General features: G+C 38.0%; 2 protein-coding genes across 2 annotated transcripts in view; one reads left to right on the top strand and one right to left on the bottom strand.

The window, feature by feature from the left end:
• Positions 1-354: 354 nt before the first annotated feature.
• On the bottom strand, positions 355-17155 carry Fancb (FA complementation group B). The gene is given in 11 exon segments (XM_032890229.1): positions 355-858; positions 1488-1722; positions 1840-2267; positions 5045-5208; positions 6290-6433; positions 9906-9998; positions 10992-11144; positions 14119-14135; positions 14138-14182; positions 14185-15133; positions 16839-17155. Coding segments are annotated over 10 exon segments (2550 nt in total). The 5' UTR covers positions 15047-15133; positions 16839-17155; the 3' UTR covers positions 355-449.
• A 172-nt stretch (positions 17156-17327) lies between these two features.
• Positions 17328-27844, top strand: part of Mospd2 (motile sperm domain containing 2) — a 41779-nt gene continuing 31262 nt past the window's right edge. Inside the window, exons 1-2 of the mRNA XM_032889814.1 lie at positions 17328-17444; positions 17596-17665. Of these exons, the coding sequence (XP_032745705.1) occupies positions 17436-17444; positions 17596-17665 (79 nt within the window). The 5' untranslated portion in view covers positions 17328-17435. The remainder of the gene's footprint in view (positions 17445-17595; positions 17666-27844) is intronic.

The raw sequence follows: 27844 nt of genomic DNA, 5'->3' as shown, positions 1-27844 counted from the left end.
CCTTGCTTTAGAAAGTAGAAGCAGAGGGAGACAAAATGACAACACATGAACTGCTGCTCTACTAGAACTACTATACTGTATCATCAGAGCTCATAAATGAGCTGGGATAGTGGCACATACCTGCTATTTTGGCACTCAAGAGGCTGAGACAGGAAGATTTCTCCAATCATAAAAAGACAAGTCCAGGCTCTATAATGAGTTCTAGGACAGCTTGGATTATATTGAAAACCTACATCAAACTAACTAACTCTCTCTCTCTCTCTCTCTCTCTCTCTCTCTCTCTCTCTCTCTCACACACACACACACACACACACACACACACACACACAAATAAAGCAAAATCAAGACCCTAGAGACTATATAATAAACTTTTATATTTATATTAACAAAGGATAACAAGAGAGGCCAATAATTATGAAACATTTTAAATCATGATTTTTAAAGTGCAATTACAAATCAGCCAGTGTCTTTACAATGAGGTCTGATCGCAACTGAATTTCAGCTAATGCCAAAGTCATCTCGGCATAGCTGCTGACATTTACTGTCCTATTCAGGTGCTTCAATATCCTTTCTCTCTGAACTTGGCGCTTGTAGTGACGGATTTTGGCCCTTCTCCTTGAAAAAGTCGTGGCCCTATTATCTGTTTTGCTTGTGCTACAGTTATACATACATCCACCTCTAACATACTCGAAGGCAGAAGTAGAAACAGAGCAAAAGGTAACCAGTTCTGCCTCCAAAGTGGATGACAAATGATCAACTAAGAAATCCTCATTTTCAAACCTCAGATATTTGAAGGAACATATTTCAGGAATAACTTTGATGAGATGGTCGAGACACTGGAACAAAACTCCTAGGCTCCTGAAATGAAAGACAAGAGTGATGTGACAGGACTGTGACAACACACAACAGTCACATGCAAAATGCTCTAGCAATCAATTAACATTTACTCATAAATACAAAGATCAATAGAATCAAAGCGCATGCTTTCATTGATAATATATGAGTTATATAAATTCACGTGTCCTGTGTCAATTAACTTAGTAGCAATTAAGCTACTGGCCTGATTATGTATCATTTGCTCAGTAACAACAGCCGCATAATATTTACTGAATATTCACCACAGTCAAGGGGTAAATCCTAAAATAATTACTAAGTTTAAAAAAAGACTAAAACAGAGACATTAATTTTCTAGCCATTCAAGCAATACCAAGTCATGATCTTAACATGTCCTGGCCCAGGATTCTACAGAGACGTTGTTTGATTTGTTATTCGTTTTGTTTTGTTTTTTCAACACAGGGTGTCTCTGTATATAGCCCTAGCTATCCTGGAACTCACTCTATAGACCAGGATAGTCCCAAACTTACAGAGCATCTGCCTCCAGAGTGCTGGAATAAAGGCATACCACCCCCGAGTGGCTTTAAAAGACTGTTATTAGACCACTCAGACAGGCAAACTTCTCTGAACCGGTTTGAACTGGATTGCATTACCTGCAATATATTGTTAAAATTCCTTCAAATGCTGTTCTCTGCTCCCAGGAGAAGAGTGCTCCACAATTTCGTAGCTTTTTATAAAGGTATATTTCTGTGCATTCTTGGATTTTTGCACATTTCATGTGTTTTAAGAGCCATACCTTCATTAAATTGGGGGCATGGGTAGGTGACGTGACACAGAAGGCATACTTGGGCAATGCTGTGAGAAGTGAAAAAAGATTCTCCGTCTGTTCTACAAGAAAAACACATCACAAGTGCTAGCCTTAAATTCTGTCTACTATCAACCATTTTTCTAAATCTATGATTCAATTAAGCAAACACCAACAACCAAAATTACCCCCCAAATTACCTATTGATTGCATCTTCGGGAATGCCAGTAGGTGGTTCTTACTAAAAAGATCTTGCAGATTAAAATCAAGGTGGCCACAGAAAACATAATCATGCACAGTATTTTTAGGGTTATCTCTGTCACTAACGTTTAGCAGCACAGTGCAAGACAATCTGTTGAATACTAACAGTGGAGAAAGAGACGTTATAGCAGTGATTACGTATATAGATTCTGCCTTAGCTGACTGTCCGCAAAAAGAATTTTCCTCTTCCTGGCTACCAGAGGTCAGCTTCATCCTTTTGATCTCTGGTCCTGTTTCCTTTGACAACAAGTATGTTTCTGGAAAAGAATTCATACTCAAACTAATCAACTGACTTTGACACTTCATAAGATGAAAACTAGACCTGTTGGCTTGATCCATTATCAGTGATAAAGTCATCCCGTCAGACCTGTGAAAAAAAAAGAGAGAAGAGTTTGATTTATTCTACATGTTCTTTTATCAGGGGAGGAGGATGGGGAGGGGAACACCCATATAGAAGGGAAGGGGGAGGGTTTAGGGGGATGTTTGCTTGGAAACCGGGAAAGGGAATAACAATTGAAATATAAATAAGAAATAACCAATTTAATAAAGATGGAGAAAAGGAAAAAAATCAAATAGATGATTAAATGTTTATAAAAAAAAAGGTATTCTCTCCTTCCCTAAGAAAAATCATTTCAAGGCAAAATATTTAAAGTATTGGAAGTAAAAGCCACAGAGATTTGGAAAAGGCTGGGACCTCAGTTATATCAACCACAGTCCTGGGTAGGCCCAACCCCACACCCAAGAGGAGGTGGCTGTAATAAACTAGGTTAAGCTGGCTTTTTTTTAAATAGGGGTGGAAGTGGGGTAGGGAGGAAGTGGAAATAGATCTGGGAAGAGTTGAGGGAGGAGGGTTAATAGGATGAAAACCAATTGTATAAAATTATCAAGAAATAAATAAAATATTAAAAATAAACTAAAAGAAGCTAGTCATTTTAAGTTCTACTAATTTAGAATAAAATACCTTTAACATAAAATATGAAAATACTTCTGTCTTACATTCTCCCAAGAAACTGAAAATTGAACTTAAATATAGATTATTTCTTGTCTTTCAGAAGTTCCTCTCCGATAAATATTTCTCAGTTTAGAACTATGATGTAGGTTGACTTAGGCGCATTTCATTCTATCAACATCATCAAGGAACAGCAATACACCCCCAAAGTGAGGATCTACATGGCCTATGGAGCTATATTAAAATTATGCAAAGACCTTTAAAGAAACAATTTATAATAATCATACTGTTGATATTATGATTCTCTGAATATCATATACAGATTGTACAATGAAGAAAATAACAATTTTGTTGGCATAACGAAGAACTAAATTTTCAGCAAGGGTTGGGGGAGAAATGGGGATACAAAACTGGTAGTGATAAGACAATGTATACGAAGTTTTTAGTCCAAAGTGACAGTATCAGCATGGATTTCTGCTGAGTTTTATTACTAACAATAAGACGCCACAGTCAACTGACCAACCATAGCTCTCATCTCCACACATAGAAAAAATACCCAGAAACACAATCTACCCAGGTCCCAACAAGCCCCATGTCACATTCAGGCTTTTATTTCCAACCACAAATCACAATATTTAAGGATGTAAATATATATAACTACTGAGGAGCTTGTCTTTATGAGGTAATTCTGGCTGCTAAATCCCAAAGCCTTTTTACATGCTTCCTGAGAGAAGGCACCATCTATGAAGTATACTCATAAAACATAAATTCAAACATCACTCTTGTTAGCATTCTGTCTAAGATCCGACCCACAGTTACCTGGCAACAGTCAAGTGTGCCTGAAACTATAAGAGGTGCTGCTTGCCCCCACCACACTCTCTTGCTCTTGCTTTCGCTGCCCCCACTCTCTCCCCATCCCCTACCCCCTTCTCTCTCCATGTGCTCATGGCCAACCTCTACTTCTATAGTTCTCTATTCATTCTCATTCTCTCTCTCTCTCTCTCTCTCTCTCTCTCTCTCTCTCTCTCTCTCTGCCCCTACTATCCTTTTAACTCCATTTCCCATGCCCTGAATAAACTCTATTCTATCCTATGTGTGGCTGGTCCCTGAGGGGGAAGGGATGCCTCAACATGGGCCCCCAGAGGCACCCTCTCCGCCATACCTCACCATGCCTCCATAGAACAGAATTCCCCTCTCTTTATCTTTTAATAACCATACCATATGGTGCCGAATCCTACTCTGGCTCAGCCTCTAGATCTAACTCCTGATTTAAAGGAAATAAAGGTGACAGGGAAACATACAAAGGGACATCACAGGATGAAATCAGCAATGTCAGCCCATAGAACTTTGCAGCGGGGCAAGGCAGAGTTTCAAAATATACATTGCAAGAGAAAACAACATACATACTCAGGTTTGCAAAACTTGTATGCTAGAAAATAGATGCACCTAAGTCACCACATGAAACAGAAGGCCCAAATCCTATATGGTCCATTGCCTCACACATCTTAGAAGTTATTGAACGAGCAGGCATGGTAACACACACTTGGAACCCTACTGTAGCTGTAACGCTTGGGACATGAGGGCCAAGAGTTTGAAGCCAGGCTGGGCAAAACAGGCTTCTAGATCAAAGATCTTGTCTAGGAAAAAAAAAAAAGAAAAAAAAAAAAAGAAAGAAAAGAAAAAACCTCACTGAAACAAGATAAACAAACTTAGTGGAAGCCTCCAATTCCTTGGACTCCATTACTGTTAGGCTAGTTGAATATACACACTAGCAGAATCATTTCAACTTGTTCTTTCTCTGCGTGCCCATTTATGGCTCCCCAGATTCACGGAAACAGTAGATAGTATTCTCCTACCCATAATTTCTCACCCAAAGAAGAAAATTCCTCTATTATCAGAGAATGTTGCTTAACTAGAGACATAGCGAGTGTGAACTGCAGTGTCTTACACAAACCAAAATTCAAAAGCTCAGAATGAAAACAAATAGCCATTAATATTTTTTTGCATTAAGTACATGTTGAAATGAAACTTTGGGCAGAAGGGAACCAATCAAATGTTAAAATTAATGCCATTTACTTTTATTCAATTTTTAATAAGGCTAGAACAATCCAAGTTGCAGTGCCTTGCGTTGACGTCTATTAAGCAGTGCTGGTATGCGGTATTACTGTAGCGTTATTACCTTAAAATTTACTTACGGCTTCAAAGATGTGACTTTCACGCCAACAACTAAGTCATCATCTAGCACACGGCACCATGTCTGCTCTATAGTATGTTCTGGCTCTGGAAAATTGTCTGGTAAGTTTTCCTCAGGGGTAGGGACACTGTTTTCATCTTCATCACAGAAAGGAACAAGACCACCCTTAAAGAAAAATGTTAAGATAGATAACTATTTTAAAATGCACCGAATAACTCATAATGTATATATAAGGCAAATCAGCTTTGTAGCTTTATGACTTGATGAAGCATTTCGGGCCTAAGAAGAACCATAGACCACATCCTTCAGAAGGTAGCCGTGAATATAGCCACATACATTTGTAGATGATTATACCATATTACAATGTCAATAGGTTAGGCACTGCAGAAGCATTTTAAAATAAATTATAATAGGGCATAATAATAAATAATAAAGATAATAAAATAACTTAAAAGTTACAGGTTGCACACAATTTACTAAAATAAAAATTCATGAAACATACACACACACACACACACACACACACACACACACACACACACACACTCAGGTCAAGAGTCATGATCTGACTGGAAGAGGAGCTATCCAATATAGAGTCAGTGGGAACATAAACCTGGATTTTAATAAGGTTTGATAATATATAGCACAAACATGTTGAAAAAAAAAAAAAACCAATCTGTCAGCTGCACTGAGCCCAGAGTCCGAACTTCTGCATTAATAAAACTGACTAAATCATCCTTTTATGGGTAGTTTATAGAATTCTGCTGAAGTTTTATCATTATTCTCCAGACCATTCTCAAGTCATTTCCATAAACATGGGATTACAATTAAAATAGAAATCACAGAGTTAGGAAAATGACTGTACTACTTATTGAATCTATTACTTTGATATCTAAATACCATCTGTGCATCAATACAGTAAACCCTCATGATAAGCACAGCATCCTCGCCAGTTGTAGGAGTCTCTACATTTTACAGATAAGGCAAGTGAACTAGAGAGGCTAAGTAACTTGCTTGAAGTCACACAGCTACAAAGTGGCAGAGCTGGCTTTGAACTGAAACAGACTGATAAATTGGGCTCCTGAATCCAATATTTTTCAATGTTATGAACATTGCTCTGCCATTCTTTTCAATCCAATAAGCAATATTTGTCACTTTATTCTAACTTAAATAAAGCCTTTCATAAATCATACATTGTCAGTTGATTAAGTGATAAAAGGAAAAGAAATCTCATAATTAACTGTACCTGTTCTAACTTTACCTCCTCGTCACTTGGCATACTATCAACGTTCCCATAAACTGAGTTTAAAAGAACCTTCCAAGAGTTTGCAATAAATTTATCCTTAAATGAGATATGCTGCTGGAATTGGTTAAGAAAAATAAAAGAATTCTGTAAAACAAAAGGAAAAAAAAAGTCACCCACAATTTCAACAGAAACAGGGTGTACCATCTTGAGTTCAGGAAGTACTTTCTCCATAAAACTTCTGCAGAGAACACTTACAGAGAAAAGCTCTTTTGTTTATAAACTGATACTCTTAACAAAAGAGTTACTTTGTGTTCACCGTAAGACTCCGGAAGTAACCACTACAGAGATTAGTCACCAAGCTGAGACTCTCCATACAGTAAGTATCCATTTTATTATTGAGTTAGTAACATGTACCACTCGAGACAAAACTGAGGGCTATCAACAGTTACATTTACCAAACAAAACCCCTTTCTTTTAGAAATATTTTGTTTCAAAACAGTGTTCAGATGAGTAAAACCATCACAGATAGAAGATTTAAAGTGAAGTTTGAAATTCTGTTCATACACTTTTTACAACAAAAATTTAAAGGCAAGATAAAATAATAATCATAATATGCTTTATTTGGTTTGTCCTGGTACACTCTACTGACAAAACATTTGCTGAAGACTACTGAGGAAACTACCTTTGGCTCAGAACAGAGCATAGAGGGATCCATTTCTTTTACTGTTACTAGATTTTAGCTCTAAGGATGAAAATAATCATGGACTATATTTTGCTACTAAAACAGTCTTGTCATTGGATTGACTGAAGTTGTTTCATTTATATTGACATGTGAGATTGTTTAAATATTAATACAGCTTCCAATAAAATATTTTTTCCATATTTCAAAAACTTTTGACTTCTTTTCTGTTGAACTAAACTTCTTTGAAATCAATGACTAGAGGAGGAGAGACTGATTTATTTCCCATACATCATTACAAAGGGTGTAGTGTGTGTAGTTAATATTTTGAGGCATTTCATGTTGGCCTAGCTCTCCTGGCTTTGAACTGCTCATACTCCATTGCTCATATACTTGGTTACTTATTAATTTAGGTGGGAGAAGATATATCCATTCAAGATGGGCTGACTGAAAATGGACCATCTGAAATTAACATTGGCCTCTATTTTTTTTTCATCCTGTCCCCTGTGCTCCAGGACAAAAAAAATAGCAAATCTCTAGTTTAAAATATTATGAAGCTTGGTTATTAAACCAAAAACCTAAAACAAGCTCACTGTAAGAAATTTAATCAAGGGGTTGGGATTTAGCTCAGTGGTAGAGCGCTTGCCTAGGAGCATAAGGCCTGGGTTGGCCCCCAGCTCAAAAAAAAAAAAAAAAAAAAAAAAAAAAAAGAACCAAGAAATTTAATCAATATCAAAGTATTCCTTGCCACCCTTTTGCAGACACATAATCCTGTAGCCAATAGATGGCTTACCTTTCTAGAATTTTCCCACATATATTAAGAACTGTTTCTTTCATCTTCTTTCAACCAGAAATCCAAACAAAAACCTGATATAGGAACAGACTACCCTACTTGACACTGAGCGCTGCTTTAATACTCCTTATTGTGAACTCTACTATTCAGTCCCCAAATGGCACAATTTGGAAAAGTTTGAAGTCTAAAAGTAAAGTCAGCACCCCCAAAACTTTATCCAAGTAAATGTATATACTCTAGGAGCTACCTGGGAGACCCGAACACTTTCTTTTTTTCTTTCTAGGAGGTAACACTAACCTGGAGTCTTACCAAAACATTGTTTCTGGATTTTAGCATGTTTTGTACATGTTCCTGAGACTTTTTACTCTTGTGTGGTTTCTGAACATTTCCTAAATTGGATCATCATGTGTCCATCAGATTTTAAGGTTGCCCCTGCTGTTGTCCCCTAATAGCTGTCAATCTTCCTTTTCAGTGTCTCACAGCACTCCATCCTAGGAGTACACTCCACTTCTGGTAAGCAGTATTTGTGTTCTGTCTACTTGTGGGATGTTACAAACAATGACATCAACATTTGCTACATAAGTAATGGTTTTTTTTCGGTCTGGGTCCTCTTTTTTTTTTTTTTTTTTTTTTTTTTTTTTCAGAGCTGGGGACCGAACCCAGGGCCTTGCGCTTGCTAGAGCAAGTGCTCTACCACTGAGCTAAATCCTAACCTGTGGGTCCTCCATTTTATTCCCTGCCAATAATGGGCAATGGACTCGAGTTTTAACTCTGAGGCATTTAATCTTTCTGGGACTATATATTTCATCATGAGGAAAATGAGGAGTAGAGGAGGAACAGTCACTAAAACACTTTCCACTTCCCAGATGACCCTGGCTTCTTTTGTGAAGTTGACAAAAAAAATTAATGAGTGCATGATCTGTGAGGGTACTTCCAACAATAATAACTAAAGGGGACACGGGACACTCTGGATGTGATGCAGCATCACCCATAGGCTTAAAGAGGGAAAAGGAAGAAGCACATTAACCCCGGCATACTCTGCTTCCTGGCTACCACAAGATGTGCGGTTGTGCATCACCATACCCGTACTGTCCTAATATGCTGCCTCATCTGAAGCCCTAAGCAACTGCCACTCGCCAGGCAGGGACTAAATTCTCTGAAACTGGAATCTAAAGAAATCCTTCCCTTACAGCAGTGGTTCTTAATGCTCTGTCCCTTTAATATAGTTCCTCATGTTGTTGGCAACCGCAACCATAACATTCTCTTATAACTGCAATTTTGCTGTTAGGAATCACAGTGAAAAAAAAAATCTGATATTCGGGGTTATCTGATAGGTGCCGTCCAAAGGTTTTATGCCCCACAGGTTGAGAACCATTGCCTTGGACATTATGTTAGGAATATTGTCAGTAATGAAAATTAATACAGTGCAGTACAGCTGGTACATTTAGCTAAAAGCAATCGTTCTTTTACAGGGACTTTCATGGTCTTTCTGAATGAGTCTCATCTATGCTGGCTTGGAACTTGGTATGCAGTGACCTTAAATACTCGTTTCTCTCAAATGCTGTGGTTATAGGTATGCGCCACCACACCTGGCTTTTCACGGGGAGAAGATGGGAGTAGACTACTACGTGTCTTTTTAATCTGCTGTAAGTCACTATATTCATTGTCCCTGTAAGAGATATGTTATAACATACTACTGATCATATACACCAGAATGCTTCCAAAACAGGCCTTCTTTCATTTGAGCTCATATAGCTTGTCAACCCTACTAAATCCTAGAACAAAACGTTATCATCTCTAGACAATATACTTATATGTGAAATCAATAGTTCCAGTTATTATTTTTGAGACAGGTCTTGTTGTGTGGCCTTGGCTGTGTATAGACAAAGCTGGACTCAAACTAACAATTTCCCTGTCTTACCTTTTCAATTGCTAAAATCACAGGCCTGAAACACCACAATCTACTTTCATAGTATTAAATGCTTCTTACGGCAGGGCCCCAAACATAGAGTTCTCTAAGATACCCTTCTTTTCTAAACACAGAGTTGCTTCATCCTGCAAGCACCTTTCTTTCAATGCTGTGTGCTTCAGTTAGAACTCATGAATGAAAAACACAGAGTTAATCAGGAAACAGAGACACTAACGTCTAATTGGGCTTCCAGTGCTGGAAGCACCAAATAATAATTTTCATGTTCCTCTTCAGCCAGAGGGTCTTCACAGCAATCCAGTGGTTTGGTCTAATGACAGAAAAGATCAACACAAATTGTGAAATAAATTGAAAATTCAGAGGGTCAAAAAAAATGCAAACCACATTTACCCAAAGGACAGTTCTTCATAAAAAAGATATAATGTATTTTCCACATCTGGTAATTAGGCAAGTATCACTGTGGGCCCTGCTGTTACCACCTCACATTTGTATACTGTATCACAAAGTATCAGCTCGTTACTCTCTAGAAAACCCTGGAGCAAAGAACAATTATCTTCATTGTACAAACAAACAAAAAAAAAATTGGAGAGATTCTTATTCTGCTCAGATCGAAACTTTGGGGAAAATAATGTATCTGATGAGAAAGGTTTCAAGGTTGCTTCATGTCTTCCTTTTCTTTTAAAGCATTTACAGCATTCATTCCGTTTGTTTATTTCTGGGGTGTTTCCCAGCACAGCATGTGTGCTGGCATGTATGTCAAGGCCAGAGGACAACGGGTAGAAGTCAGCTTTCTCCTGCCATGGAGATTCCAGGCATACAACTCTGGTCATCTGGCTTATCAACCAGTGCCCTCATCACTAAGCCATCATACATCACTCCCTTCCTCTTTTCAGAAGGAGTTTCCTGCTCTTTTATTCCTTCATCAATGCAATATTGCTTACTGGTACAAAATGATACTTCAGAAGCAAAATAAAATCCACTTCCAGCACTACTGACATTTGAGTGACCATTAGCTATGCCATAATACAAGTTTATATAAAAAACCGTGGTCAACTTATATAACATTTGTTGAGAAGGTTAACATACAAAAGATTCAGGGGATATCATAATAGAGTTTTAAAGTATGAAATCATAACTATTTCAATAGAGCAAGCATTTAAGTACTAAAATGACTCTAATATACATATATATCATATTAAATATATAACATATTTAGAATATTGACTAAACAATATAAAAGATATATTATATATCTGTATCTACATAGATATAGTAAAAATCAAACCACATAAACAGAACTTACTGAATACCATATTTTGACAAAATCTGTTACTGTAAATGAGGTCAGCTGATCTGCATCCAGAGAGTCCTCAAAAACGACCAGGACTTGCTCAGTTCCAACACCAGCAAAGTCATTAACCAGTACCAAGCTAAGTTGTTCCCACTTAGCCACAACCTGAAAGAAAGGCAGTGGTACAGAAAGAGTACAGAAAAAGGATGTGAACCAACTCTTAAGTCTTTCTGTTCCATGCAGTTCTAAACTGGTAACTGCACTCTTGCAAACGACTGATGGAAGTGGCAATATAAAAGCTAAAGATAAAGCTAGTACAGGATCCAAAACCAAATACCAAGACATTTATGTCATATTTGATGAAAGCTTATCTAGAGGCATTTATTGTCCCAATTTCTATATTTAAAATCTTATGATCTAGCTACAAATTCAAACACTTCCCATAACTAAAACTTTGGGAAGCCTAACATTTAGCATGAGTAAAACTCTAGCAAGGAGTCTTTTCTACAGCATGGCTAATTTAAGGATGACCCTATTTCCCGGTAAGCCTCTGTGGGTATGCTGTTTACAATAAGACCAATTATCCAAGGAATTCAGTAGCCCTGATAATTGAAAGGTGATGAACTTAACAGCTTAACCCAGTGGTAGTGGAAGAGGCATTGTTATTATCAGGGACAAACAGCAGGATACCTAGAAGCATTCTACCTAAATAGAATGATCTGTTACATTTATAATAGAATAGCAGACGGGGAATTTAAAATAGATTTCTTAAAGGCCCATAGAGCTAATTTAACACAAGTATCAGATCACCTCCTTTAGGCAGAATAGCTCAACTCACCACTCAGAATCCAAGGAAAATAGAAATGTTACCTAGATGACACAGGGAGGTAGCTTATGCTTCAGAAGAATGTAAATAGGGCACTTCAGTCTACATAATGAAATATCAACTCTGTCCTACAATCCTACTTTTTAAAGCTATGATTCTTTGCTTGTATAGGAAGGCAGCATATCTGAAAATCCACTTGCCTTCCCACAGTTATGGGGTATAATGAACTGCAGATAGGAGACACTCACTGACAATCAAAATTCATTTCATGAGTTCAGCTCATGTGTTAGACAGTCATGTTGGTGAGATTTTATGGATGTAGATGCTGACTTTCCTGGGACTTCTAGGGCATTTAAACATCAAAGAACTATCCATGAATGTCCATGCATATTTATAATGAATCTTTCATGCACTGCTATTTAATACAAATATAATTGAACCAAAAATAAGAAGCACACATATATTTTTAAACTTTCAGTAAAAAGGCAAAGACAATTTTAATGTAGTCACCTCTCAGTGTAAGAGGAAGATTAGCTCCTAAACCCTCTGTAGATTAAAAATTCTTGGATTTTATTGGTATAGTATTTGCATATAATTTACAGCCAAGCATGGTGGTACATGGCTTTATTCTCAGCACTCCGAAGGCAGAGGCAGGTAGATATCAGAGTTCAAGACCAGCCTAGTCTACAAAGTGTATTCCAGGACAGCCAGGGCTACACAGTGAAACTCTGCCTTAAAACATCAATATTAATAATAATAATAATGCCCACATTCTGCCATATACTATAAAACATCTAGATTGTTTAAAATGTCAAATACAATGAAAGTTCAACATTACAGTGGCTATATTAGTTAGGGAGTAGGGACAAGGAAAAAGTTCATAAATATTCAATAAAACCCCAGTTTATGTGAAATGTTTTAAATCTGTAGTTGGCAGAATCAATGTCTGTAGAACACTTAGATATGGAGGGCTGATTATTGAATCCAGTATATCCAGAATATTACCATTTTAACTCAATATAATCAATTAAGAATCACAATATGTTACTGCATTTTTACTAAATACTTTTTTTTCAAAGACACGGTTGTATTAGTTCAGCCTTGTTTTGCCCACTGTTGAGATGTGACACCATACCCAGCCCTTTACTTAAGTCTGAAGTCTCAGGTTGATTTCATATTTTTAATACATTTTAATTCAAAGCACTCACATTTCAAATACTCAATAACTCCTTAGGGCTAGTGGCTATATTAGTAGAGTACGACTACAAAACATATGAATCTTCTATTGAAAATACAAATATCTGTGCATACCTGACAATGGGCTCAAAATTGAAATGTTCACTAAAGAGATTCTTGTCAAAACGTGCAGAGACAGTTTCCGCTTGAGAGAAAGCCTAAGAGAAAATGTAGTCCTATCACTGAATTAAATATCTCTGGGGCTTTTAGGAAGGGCTTGTCTGGGAGCAAAGAAAATATTTGATGACTTAGATTTTCATTATTTACTTGAATGTTTGCTCATTTGTATTTCTGTCATCTACATCAATTCTTTACTGGAATAAAGTAGAATCAACAACTTCCTGGCTAAAACAAGGAAAGATTCTATATGGACACAGAACTGCTATGAGAGATATCATTTTAGTATTTAATAAAGTATTCATTCTATTCTCTAAAACCTCTCCCCGAAGGCCATAAATAGTAAAGGCTCAGAACTCAATATTAGGAAACACTCCATTCCAATTTAAATCCCACCATATATATTGTTTTGCCATAATTGCTAAGTATAATTGTTCAAATATAATTACTGTACTTCCTCTAACTTTGGCATTCCAATATGCTTACATTAATAGAAATTATAGTCATAATAAAAAGACAAATGTAATTAAAGTTATACGTGATGCTTCCAAACTCAAAGCCTTTATGACTTCAAATACCCAGGCCCAAAACCACCATCAGGAATACAGGAAACTTCAAGAAAGAAAGAAACAAATAAAAAACAACAACAACAACAAAAACAATGAATCATCTACAAAGACTAATGATTAAAAAACTGATTTACAAAACGTGAATGCTTAAAAGTCGAAAAATCAGGATGGTACGGTGGTAGCACAAGGCTGTAACCCTTAGACTCAGGAGGCCAAAAAAGCAGAATGGAAAATTTAAAGCCAGCCTGAACTATACATATATATTAAGCCCTCATTCTGTTCCAAAAAAAAAAAAAAAAAAACAGGACACAAAAACAAAGTAAACACGAGGAAAAGAAAAGCCCGAAGGTTACCAACGAACTCTTAGAAGGTTGAGATTAAGCCTTTGTACCTTAAATTTCTTTTCCAAACAGCACAAGCCTTGGACAGGGAAATGACGATGAAAAATCGGTTCTTTTTCCTGCATCTAGAATTTGAACTGAACGGGGATCTAGAAATGGAAGCTGACATGCTCTTACAGGAATGCCATTCTGGAACAAAATAAGCTGATTCTTTCGAGTCAGGGCAATCAGAGACATTTTTAACTGCTTGTCCACCATCTCGGCTGCACAGACATGCACATGAGTTACCACACTACTGTAAGCCAAAGGGATCAGGTAACTATTGCTTAACATTTCTTGACTTTTAAGAGCATATGCACAAAGGCTGGAATTGGAAAATTCATAATCTGATTCTGAAAGCTTGTGGGTACATGTATCCTCAGATGGATCTGCTAGCCCCAAGAAACCTAAGCCAAAATTTTCAATCTCACCTATCCACTCAATTGAGGAAAGGCTAACTGATATATTAGTAACTTTCCCAATTTCGGAAGAGATATAGAAGAATTGATTGAGATATTGCCAAAAAACTATAGGGCCATCAAAGATCTTTGCCCTCTCATCCAATGCATGGTTTAGTTCAAAACTCAAAAGTTTTTCCAACTTGTTGGGACTGTGAAGAAACAGTATATAATATTTGAAAGCTTCGCTATTATATTTTCTACATTGTATCAAAATGCAAGGAAGGTTAATTCTAGTTCTGAAATCTGACACACAGTTACAACACAGAATTTTTAAATGAGAATCTTTCTCATTGATGTTTAAAAAAACTGTGGATATCAGAAGGAATGTACTAGTTTCTCTGTCAAATATCATCCTTTTGACACCTAAGACAGATGGATCTGTAGGCTTTTCTAAATCTGCAAACTCTCCTCCAGACAACTGAAAAACAAGGACTTCCCCATTATAGCACAAGAACTTTGCTTGCTCATTAAATGGCATTGCTTGTTTGCCAACCACTCTACTACATCAAGTCTCTGTGTTGAACCAGTTCCAAACGCAAATGGATTCCAGCTGAGGCCTTTAATCCTAAAGAAAAAAAAAGAGAAAGACTGAATAGAACAGACACCAGTACAAAACATATTTTGTTAGAAATGTATCATAGGCTATGAAACGGACCTTTGCTGACCTTGGCCTCATAAGTCTTCTTCCTCTGCTTCTGAAATGGGATTACAGGTATGTATCATGTACCTGGTGACAATGTCATACTTACTTAAAAACAATTCTAAGACTGAATAACTAAGAGAAAATACTTGAATGTGTTATGAGGAGAAGTTTTATTTAAATGTTCTATTTAAAGTGCTGTCTGTCAGAGAAATGGAAAAGGTGTTAGCAGTGCAAGCCTGAACAAGTGGGAGGAGCAGAGTTCACTAAGTAAAAAAAACAAAACAAAACAAATCAAAAAACCAAAAACAAAAACCCTGATATCCTGATGTGTCCTACAATGACTGCATTCCTTTCCTGAGATGGGAGACAGAGACAGACCCTCCTGAAAGCCCACAGGAATAAACCTGGAATATTTTAAAGCAGAAAGAGAAACTAGAAAGACTCTGCCTCAGCAGGGTAGAAGGTAAGAACAACTCCAGAAAAGTATCCTGTAACTGTGACATTGACATGTGTGCCATGGAGACAAACACACACACACACACACACACACACACACACACACACACACACACACGTAAGAGAGATGGCTACAGAATTTAACCGTGCGATGAACTGAAATGTGTATCTTTGGATTTCCAACCTTACCCCAGAGAAATGGACCCACATATAAAGCAATACTACTACGTGGAAATATATACTGCCCTCCTATTTGCAATGTAAAACTTGAAAATCTGACCGATTACCAGTAAGAAAGTAAACAGACAGAATATCACACAATCCTTATCACAGGGGTTGAATCTTAATAAAGAACATGGGTATCAAAGTAGGGAAATGGAGTCTAGGGGGAGATTTAGTTACTTAAATATTTTTATGAAAGTTTTGAACAAGTTTTAAACAACGTGTGTTCAGTTTTTCCCCAGAAAAACACTAATATTGGAAAACCCTGTGGTACATGATGGGAGGCTTGGGTTGTCTTTTTTGGTGGAGGGGAAGGGTGCTGTGGACTGACCTTTAGCATGCACTGTACCGGTGAACTATAACCCCAGTCCCTGGGAAAACGTTTTCTACAATTTACAGTTCGAGTAGTCTTCAGTATAGGTCAATTTTTAAGAAAGGCAGCATTGTTGTGTTCAAGTAAACTAACACGGCTAATAAAGTTTGTTCCAGTACTTTATAAATCTAAGCTTTTACCAGCCTTGGCAATGTTCGCATTTTACTCTGGATAGGCACTGTGACTTGTCCTGCAAGTTTGGCAGCATCCTTGGCTTTTACCCATTAGAAATCAGATACACTCCCATTCTCGAGCTGTGACAACTACACATGCCACTTACATGGCACAAACAAGAGTCCTACCCGCATCTCCTCAAGCACAAGTATCTTAATATAACATCTTTCCTTTTAACTTTCTATAACCTCTTGAACTTGGAGTTCAAAGACATTTGCCTTGTGAGCATCTTAGTCCACAACTGTGGTGGTTATACCTGTAATCTCGATTAGAGACAGATAGACACAGGAAATTCATGTCTGAGAGTGGAGGCCAATGTAGGCTACAGACCAAGCTGCAGGTCTGCCCCACTACAGCAAAAAGCCTTAACAGGAATAATCGCTGGATAGAGCGAATACTCACAATGCAAATTATCTGCGAGCGGTCAGGAAAACAAAACAAAACAAAACAAAACAAATCAAAACCAGGTCTCCAAGGCAGCCAATTCGCCACGTTCCAGATCCACCAAGTAACTCCGAACCTCCCGCCCGCGCACTGCATGCTGGGACAACCGGCCCAATAGTTGACTGAAAAATTCAGGCGGCAAAGCAGGCTGGAAGTTGTTGCCAGAGGGGACCTGAGCGGGGCGGAGCCTCCGAGTGGTTGAAGCAAATGGCCAGCTGAATTGTAGGGGCTGAGCTTCAGGGAAAGCATCAGAGTGCTCCAGGCTACTGGGGGCGGGACAGCAGTTCCAGGAGGACGTCGGCAGGCGGAGTTTCTCCTTAGAGAAGCAAGTGGGAGCCCAGCAGAGCACATATTCCCGCCTCTACCCCCGGACAACACTATAGGATTGGACACTGTGAAAGCACTTCCTTCTACGTTCTGGTGTCACGCGACCCCCCTCCCCCTCCCTCCCTTCTTGCTCTACCTTTGGGCTGGGCTGGCTGGTGATGAGACACTTGACTGCCGGCTGTGGAAGGAGCGAGGGCTACAACTACAATCGATTTCGCGACTGTGACCATGGCCGAGGTGAGCAGGATCGCAGAGCTGCTGGGCCCGTGGGCCTGGAAGCTATCTTCCAGGCCCACGGGCCCGTGTGCTCTGGTGCACGTAAGCTGTGTTGGGAGTGATCTGGGTAAAGACCAAAAGCATCTAAGGTTTTGTTATGTCTCCCATCCAGAATAACGCTCAGAATAAAGCCAAGCTAATCTCTGAGACCCGGCGGAGATTCGAAGCTGAGTATGTGACAGGTGAGCATGCTTTCTGTGACTTGAAGTGGGGTATGCAGTGGACACATCCAACTTTTGCTGGCGTGTTTGTGGGTGTTTTTGCCGGGAGATGTTAAGAGACCTTTACAACCCTCACTGGAAAGATGCTGTACAAGTTTCAAGGGTTTTGCCATACTGTGTGCGCTGCTTCACTTGGGCAGATGGTGTGCTTGCTTCTTTATTCCTTTAACCGGTTATTGTAAGTTAGTAATCAGAACGTCTAGTATCTCCTTGTGTTCATGGGCCTGGCAGGCTATTTGACCAATGACATAGGTGACCCTGTGCAGTTCATGGTTCCTTTGCTGGCCTTTCACCCGAAAACGAACCCTGGAAACTACCATTGTACTGTTGCCATATACTTTGTACATAATTTGGTAACCCAGTTCCTTTTATTTTGCTTAATTCCGCTTCTTAAAACCAAAAGTGCCACTCACAAGTTATCTCATCACACTCTGTACTTGAAAGTTTCTGTAACTGCCGAACTGTTTTTATTGGTTGAACAGTCTGTTCAATGGTCATGGATACTTGAGTCAAGTACTTAATCTGATGACTTAGTGCTTGTACAGTGTTTTTAAACATTTAGCATAAGTTATAAATACAGAATTTAAAAGGCTCAGGTTGCGGTCTGCCTTGATTGATGCTAATGAAGCCCCCTAACACAAAATAGCTTACTTCCATGTTCTGTGTTCCTGTTTCCATAGCTGTGAAATGCGAATAAGATTGGGAGAGTAAGTGAAGAAACATGTATCAGATCATCAAGTGTAGAACTAAAAACCAGGAGATGCTCAATTTAGATTTTGCCTCAGTCATTTGGTTACTGTGGAAAGAATTAAACTGTTGTGTTTTGATTGTAGTGCTTAGCCGAAGATTCGTACACCATTTTACTGTTGGGCATTAGATCAGTTCATGACCTAGAAGAAATAAGGAAATCTGTTCCAAATAGCCTGGCTGGTAAACCTTTTCATGCCTCCTGGCCAATTTTCTTCATGCACGAAACTTTGTACCAGAGAGTTGCAAAAGCACTCCGTTCACTTTTAGCACAGAGATCTTATTCGCGTCTATTGTCATAGCTGGTTACAGTAAAGAGGTTCTTCTAAAGTAACTTCCCATAGGAGTATACTTCATCTCTATGTGGTTTATAATAAGTTGAGATATAACTCCCAACTAATGAATTGGCGATTCTATAATCGTCCTTTACTTATGCTCAAGGGAGCAAGCAGAAAATAGATAAATTATGCAATCTCCGAGGTCTTAAAGGTCATCTTGATTCAACCATCTCATCTTTAAATGAGGGAAGTGATGTAGTAAGATTAAGAAATTTGCTCAGAATCTCTGGTGTTAGAGTCTTAGCTTGGCTTGCTACTCAAGCCTTTTGGATTTCACTTTAGTAATCTTTCAGCAACATTGTGATGTCAAATTAGATCGTGTCACGCCCAAGCTTAGAACCCTTCAGTGTCTTCCCAGTGTATGTTTTTAGAATCAAGTCCCAATTCTTTGCTGTGGCCTAAAATGTGAATCATGAGTCGTGAAGCTCCCAGCTACCTGTTACTTCTTTACCTGCTATTTCTCTTTTTGCTTAGTGAAGATTTGACCACTCTCTGCATTAAAGAACGTACAACCAACAACCCAGTACACACACACACACACACACACACACACACACACACACACACACACACGGAAAGCAAAATTTGAATACTTAGTCTAAAAACATGTACCTGATGTATTTTCTATCTGACTTCCTTTTTTTAAAATGCAGTGACCTACAAAGTTGACATCACTCTCCAGAACATGACCCACAGTTTGAAAAATATAAACACACTGCCTCGTTTGTGTTCTTCAAACAAAATGAGTCTCTTTGTATCTTGGGACATTTCCATTTCTCTTTGCTTGGGTTGCTTTTCCCCAGTTAGTATGTATTTTTTTTCTTTTGTCTTTTCAGGGTTTAAATGTATCTGAGAGGCCTTCGCTGGTTATTAAGTAGCTTCCTGCCCTGCTTACTTTCCCTCCTAGCCTGTAATTTGTCTGATTTGTTTATTGTTCATTTCCTCCAGGAGATAATGGATGGGTTTGGTTAGGAGCAGCCTATAAAAGTTGGAGGGGAAGCTTTGTATTTCTCTCACTCCTCAATACCTTGCACAGTGCTCAGTACCCACTCTTTAGATGAATATAGCACTCTGTAAAGATATGCATTAGAAGACCATTGGAAGAATTGAATTGACATTTTAAATTAAGAGCTATCTCTAACCAGCTCCCATTACCTACCCCCCCCAAAAAAAAACAGCCTTCATATGGTTTATTATAAAGACAAGCATTTTTTTTTTCAGAATCAGCACTGTGTATGGCATTAAGTACTGGGATGGTTTTACCTTTAAATACACACACTGAGGTATCAGTGAACTAGTATGTGAGCTTTCTCCGAGGCAGTTGTGGTCATTAAAGACTTCTATTGGCAAGGAAAGTAGAAACCATGAAAGGCCTTCCTCACCTGAAAGTTGCACTTGTACTCTGAAATGATGAGGTTTTAGTTTGTATGTATTCTCCTTGTAAGTCTGGTTTATAGAAATTAACTTTGGTAAAGCTGATGAGGTCCATTCCTACATGTAATCCTAGAATTTAAGAGGATGAGGGAGGAGGGCATTCAAGTTCCAAAGTAACATGGTCTGTTATAGTGAGTTCCAGGTAAGCATGAACTAAAAGTGCAATCCTGATTTTAAATACATACATACATTACATACATACATACATACACACACACACACACACACACACACACACACACACACACACATATATATATATATATATATATATATATATATATATAATATATGGAGAGAGAGAGAGAGAGAGAGAGAGAGAATAAAAAGTAACTTTGTATTTAGAACATTCACTTGTTTTGCACGGTCTCTATTTTCATTAGTAATGTTTCGTTTCAAGAAAGGTTTAAGGCAAATAAGCCATAATGATGTTTTTCCTAAATAAAAGTATTTATTATCCACAAGGATATCTCTTCAGACGTTCAGTTGAAAACAGGTTCATCAGAATCCCAAGTTCATTTTTTCATGCCTGCGGAAAATATTACCAAAAATGGATAGAATTTTCTTGAGCAGACACAAAGAAGAAAATACAGGTTCATAATTACTTTTCTCCTTCTTTGTCGCTGTAAGAAACTCCATGCTGAGTTTCAAATAAGAAACATTTTCCGTTCTTTCTACTTTCTTTTTGTGGCAATAATTTATTCAGTTCTGAAAGTACTCATTATCTGCTTAATGCGATAAAGCAGTTTGTCAGTATTAGAGAAAGTTGAATGATAGAGCCATTTTTTTCTAACTTGTACAATCGAATGAAAGTATTAGAACAAAGACAATCTGCTAAACAAGGTGAACTCAATTACAAGAAATAAGAAGCAATGAAGTCCCTTGGTGAGGCAGTATTCACCTGTAATCTTAGAAAGTCGGAGGATCGGGAGGTCGCAGTAGTTAATTATCCTTGACTACCTAGTCATTTGCACTCCAGCCTAAGATCCATGAAACCTTTTCTCAAAGAACTTCTTTGAGTGACGAGGGCTAAGGACAGATACCTCTTGGTGATCAGGTTAGTACTGAGTTAGAAGCATCTTCACGGAAAAGCTTGGCACCCCCCAAACTGTAGAAAAGCATAGCTATTGGAAAATGGCAGCATCTTTAAGAACGGTTCACTAAGGGAGTCTTACATTATTGGGAATGATGCCTTTAAAGGTGATTATGGTACCCTGGTTCCTCCCTTTTCCTGTTGCTCCCCTGGCTATGTTGTTCACAGTTTGGGCCTACTTACTACATACCCACTGCCTTATGTTCCTCTTTATCACAGCTCCAACGGCATCTAGGCCAACTGATCACAACAGAATGTCTAACTCGCCGAGACAACATAAACCTTTACTCTCTTGATCTCAGATCCCTGTTGTGATGATCTGGAGCTGACTAATCCAGGAGGTATTTCTTAGGAATGTAGGCAGTACTTGGCCAGGTAGCAAAGGTGATCTAGGTGGGTCAGAGAGTCTGAGGCAAGGCACTCAGCTCTTTAGGGAAGCAATAGGAAGCTTTCTGTGAGAGGTGCACACATGGGTGGAAACAGTAGAAATACAATGTAGAGGACCTTGGATGTCTGAGTGACGTGTTTGTATTCAAGACATGTGGAGAGACAGGTGAGCTCAAGGAGTTTGTCTGACTTTACAGGCATATGAATATGTTTAAATGAATTTGGTTGATAGCAGAAAAATCCAAAGCCTCCATACCATGTAGAAATAGTGCTACCAACACTAGATAGATTTTTTCCTAATCTTTTGCCTATATGCTTATGAAAGTAAAGTTAAATTATTATCCTGCTTATGACTTATATGTTACATTTTTATTAGAGCACCATTGTCTATTTTTAATATCTGGATCTATTAATAACAGTTACTGTTGAATTTAGGTAATCACTTTTGGGGCATTTAGATGGCATCCATGGTTTTGTTAGTACAACTTTATAAAGCAGTCAAAATTACTTCCTTTGGATTCATGGATTCTTGAAATCAAATTAGTGTGTTCACAAATAAATACTTGGGACTCAATTGATAATCTAGACCAAACTTCCATCATATAAGTCATATAAGGTGCAAGAGGTCATTGCTACAGTCCCTATAGAATAATGTCTTTCTAATCCCACAGTATCTGCATTTAGTGTCATAATTCCTTAACTAGTAGTTTTTCAGTTTGCATTTGATCGATAGTTTGCCTAAATTTCTTTTCTTATGTATATATTAATTTATATACTTGTTTTAGTTTATGCCACTATTACTGATTTGGGCAGTTTTTCCATGTATTCAGAATTACCCCTTATTTTGTAGTTTCTTCAATTGCTATTTAAGTTGACTGCTCTCACCCAGGGACAATTCTGCTCTTTTAATTTTTATTTTGTTTGACTTGAATGCTGGCGTTTTTAATGACATAATGTCTGGAGCATGAAAGGCTAAGCAACCATGTGCTTACTATTCAGCCAAAGGTCTAGATCCAGTGTCTTTGATGCTTTCCATGGCCTGTGACATTGGAGAGACACTTTTCCTGCATTTTGGCCTTGCTCATTCTCTTGCTTTGTATTAGAGCGATCACCTGTGACGTTTCCTCCACCAACACTCTATTAGACTTTTGTCTCTCTTTTTTTAACCTTTATATAAAAGCTAAAGTCAGGTTTTGAAAAGGATTAATTTTTATCCTTATGATAGATCTAAAATTATCAAGCTTGAGTTTTAAATTTAGATGAGAATAAAGACTTGGTAAAACTGCTTACATTTTAATCTTCAGTCTCAGTAATGACTCTTTACACTGCCTAGCAATATTCTTTTTTTTGTTGTTTTGAGGGTTTTTTTTCCATTCACTTTATATCCTGATTGCTGGCCCCCTTCCCGTCACCTCCTCCCATAATCCCTTACCTCACCTTCCCTTTCTCCTCCCAGAGGGTGGAGACTTCTCTAGTTATCGCCCTACCCTAGCACTGTCTTCTGAGAGACTCTACCCAGCAGAGGACTCAGACAGATACAGACACCCACAGCCAAACTGTACATGGAGGCTGGGGGACTCTCATGGAAGAGTTGGGGGAAGGACTATGTGCCCTAGAGGGGAAAGAACTCCACAGAAAGACCAACAGAGTCAACCAACCTGGACCTTTTGAACTCTCAGAGTCTGAACCACCTACACAGGCTGGACCTAGTCCTCCCAACCCTCCCATCCCCGTGCACATATATAGCACATGTGCAGCTCGCTCTTCATGTGGGTTTCTATGGGCTTTTAAAAATGTGTATATCTGTCTCACTTATTCCTATTCAATTTTTAGTGTTTAATGTTTCAATTCCTATTCATTTTCAGTTTGAAACCACCTGATAATGAAAAAGTGTCACTTCTAGGATGGAGATTTTTCATTACTAAAAAATTAATCTCTTAATAATTCTGATTTGGTGTTTTAGTTCTTTCTATTACTGTAATGAAACACCCTGGCCGAGAGACAAGAGAGGGGAAAACAGAATAATTTCACTTACAATTCAATATTATGGGTAAATGGAGACGGGAACCTCAAATAGCAAGTCACATTACATTTACAATCAAGAGAAAAGAGAAATGTATGCATACAGGCTTTTGTTTGGTTCCTTTTGCTCAATTCCTCCACTTTTATATAGTTCTGGACTCCTTGCCAAGGGAATACTGCTGCCTACAGTGGGCAGGGCCTTGCCACATTAATTAACTTAATTAAGGCAGTCCTCCACAAACATGCCACAGTCCAACCTAATAAAGAGAGTCCCTCTTTGAGACTCTCTCTTTGAGACTCATTCTGGATGATTCTAGTTTGTATTAAGATGACAATTAAAGTTAATCATCATAATAAATTATCTAGAAGAACCAAGTGTTCAGGGCTGTCATCCGAGCACTCGAGGTGAAGATCAGTGATTGAAGGCCAGCCTCAGCTCCATATTGTATCTGAGGCCATCTTGGGATGGATCCTTGTCTTAAAATAAATAAAAAAGAAACAACAACAGCAAAAGATCTCTAGAAGATTAAATGGAATAAGAATTACAAACAACTTTTCTTCCTCTTATACCATTTTATAAAGAATGAAAGGAAATACATTTTTACATCCCACTAAACAATGTAGCAAAATTTATGTTCATTATTGGACTTGTTATTTACATTGTTTACTTTTTCTAATTGGTATTGCTTCTTTTTCATTGTACTACTGTATACTCTCAGTGAACAAGACATTCAACAACTCAAATGCTACTTAATGATGTATGTAGCCTTAAAAATAAAAGTTCCCAGAATTACAAAGGAAACTTAAGAAATCCATACACACGTGAAAGAATCTTATTCCAGCAAATTTCTTTCACAACTAGAAGAAAGCACATTAAAAACATACTTAAGATTTTAGATTTTAATACCACAGTGAACAAACTTGATTGTATATATATGTGTGTATGAATAGGGGTGTGTGTATGTGTGTGTGTGTGTATTTATGTGTTTAGGTTTTTGTATCCAAAAATAGAAAATAGTAACTTTTAATATATATATATATATATATATATATATATATATATATATACATATATATTTCTTGAGGCTAACCTGGCCTACAGAGTGAGTTCCAGAGCAGCCAGGGCTACACAGAGAAACCTGTCTAGAAAAAAAGAAAAATACATATTATACATATATATATATATATATATATATACACACACACACACACACATACATACATATACACATACATACACACACACACTTTTGGCACGTTCACACTTATCATGTGATCAATAATAAGAGAAGTCTCAGAAAATCTAAAGCAGCTAGATCATAAAGGCCAGGTTCTCACACCGTTAGGCAATTATATTTGGAGTTATAATAAACAGGTACTTAAAAATAAATTAAATTTTAGAAAGCCAAAACAACATAATCTCTCTGGATTAATAACTTTGCAGCAATGTGCGTAATTCTTACTTCTGCTAAATGACCCATATTTTAATGAGGGTATCGCAATGGAAATTACCCAAAAATGCTAAAACTAGTAGAAAATTTATATGGAAAGATCAAAGGTAATTTTAGCTGAATTTGTTAAGCTAAGTGTTGTTTGTTTGGTTGCTTGGTTGTTTTTTGTTTTTTTAACTTTGGGGTCTTTGTTGGCTAGGTATCTGATAATTTTATTTTCTATAAAGTTTTAACTGTTCAAAAGAGCAAGAACAATGTTATTATTGAAGATCTGGGGCTATAAGGAATGTCAGGGTTGATCGAGACTTTCATGGAGACAATCATTCTATATCAAAAATGTAATTTGCGTTCTATTGTTGGTAAGGATTAGGAGAGTAGGGAAGTAACTTTCCAAACTCCCTGACCTCTTGGAGCTCAGCAGAGTAGGTGACCATTAGCCCTACTCACCTTGTGCTTTCTCCTTCATTACACAGAGACTCTGCAGGTGTGGTTTAAGGAGCTGTTCCCTTAAAAATGAGTGCGTCCTGCTCAGTTTTCATGAACAATATTTCCATTGTGTGTTTGGAGGTTGGGGTGTGAGTGTGTGTGCGTTGGAGATTGAATGCATGCTAGGCTAGCACACTGTTATTGAGTCGTGTAGCTCAGCGTTTCTTTTCTCAGTTTTTCGTTTGAAAAAGTATCTCAAGTTTCCTGGCTCTCACTGAGTTCACTGTGTAGCTGCTGTAGGTCTTGGACTTGTGATCTTCCTACCTTGGCTTCCTGAGTAACTGGAATTACAGGCTTGTGTGGCCAGGCCTGGATTTTTAATGAAATGGGCCCCACACTCTCGCATTTGACATGGGCTAAGAAGAACAAACACAAGATTGTACACAATGAGCCCACAAGGAGGCCTGGACATAGTCCATAATATGTAGGAATGGCCGAAATCCATTAAGTCTGTTTAGCCTGGATAATGTAGCTGGTGACTGGTGAAAATTTGGCCCTTGTGCTTTTGAAGGAAAGCTACTGAATTGGCTTGAGATCATCCAAGGCCTGTTTCTAGACAGCCCTTACCTGAGAATTTTTTTGTTCAGTTTGTGTTTTAAAGGGTTTTTAAATAAGCATACAATGTATTAGCAACAGAGAATATCTATGTCCCTCGAGGTGCGAGGAATTTTGTCCCTCGAGGTGCGAGGAATTTTTTTTTTTTTTATTTAACCTTACATGGGATAGAGTGGTGGGGATTGACAAGCCCTGCAATAGGACAGAGGTTCACTAAATAAGTCCCTTAGGCCAGTTTTCCGATTCTTGGCTCTAACCCCTACCCCACCCTGCCCCCCAGAAAATTCATGATCTAGACACAGAACCCAAGAATGCATATGTTAGCATCCCTTTGTGAACTAATACATGTTCTGTCATAGAAGATCACCTTTCAGTTAGTCTTCTAGGATACAGAAAGATTTGGAGAAGACTGGCCAAGTACTAAGGGAGTTTTTTGTTTTGTTTTGTTTTTGTTAAGAATGACTTCCATTCTTAGCACATCCATAGTTCTCTCCTGGACCCCTGTCAGGCCTTTCCTCTGACCTATACTAAAGTTCCATAGATAAATCTAAGGCCTATGAAAACAACAGATTTGGGATTAGGAAAATGATTCAGTGGGTAAAGGTGCCTACAAACTGAGTTAGATTCCTGGAATATACACAGTAGAAGGAGAGAACTGAATCCAGAAAGTTGTCCTCTGACCACCACACATGCGCATGTGCACACTATAAATAATTGAAATAAATAAGAACTTGTAGTGAATTTTATAAAAGAAAGCTGGATTTGGTTGTACTACAGTTAATAATGTCCCTTAACCATGTAGATCGTAAGCCATGGGATGCTGACCTTTCGCTTTCTTCTCTGTTCCCATTGTCTCCGTCTGTCTGCCCTCTCTTTTATCTCTTTCCTCTGCTGCTGTCTTGTGTTCTCTCCCACTGTCCTCCCTTGGCCTTTCCCCTCTTTCCTTTTGTTGCCACTTTTCTCCTGCCTCTCTCTGCCAAACTCTTCCCCTCTCCAGCTATCTCTTCTCTTTTCTTTCCCCTTCTCTGATTTCATTTTTGCTTGCCCCAAATTAAAGGGTTAACATAGCAGCAGCAGCATTTCCCATGTAAATACATGCCTATTAATAATAATCATGCTCAATGCATAGTTCTGATTTCAGAAACTGGTGTCCATGACTACTACAGAAGGAAGCAGGCTTTACATTTCTAATAGTGGTCTGTCTTGTTAATGATAGCACCACCGGAAGCAGTCATGTTAGCAATAATGTTTTCCTTTTTTCATTGCGGTTAATCTTTACTGAGTCTATAACACTTGCCAAATATCATTCTAAGAAAGTATATTTCAGTATACTCTGGGATCCTAGTGGATATCCAAGACTCTTCCAAAGAGCCGGGAAGGTCAAAGTTCTCCTCATAATCCTAAAATAGCATTTGCTTCTTTTATTGTGCTGACATTTTTACTGGTTATAGAAAAGCAATGGGAGGTAAAACTGCTGATGACCCGAGCCAAGGCAAGACATCTTTGTAGTGCTTGTCATTCTCTTGAAAAAAGGGGGACAGGAAAAGCCAGATTTATTTTAGAAAGTTTCTAATGATAGAGGAAATCGTATTAAACCTTGCCCTTTGAAGACATGTCCTTTTAATGT

Source organism: Rattus rattus, chromosome X, assembly GCF_011064425.1.
Source record: "Rattus rattus isolate New Zealand chromosome X, Rrattus_CSIRO_v1, whole genome shotgun sequence".
Lineage (NCBI taxonomy): Eukaryota > Metazoa > Chordata > Mammalia > Rodentia > Muridae > Rattus > Rattus rattus.
The sequence above is the reverse complement of the archived record's forward strand: the minus strand, read 5'-3'. Positions and strand labels throughout refer to the sequence as shown.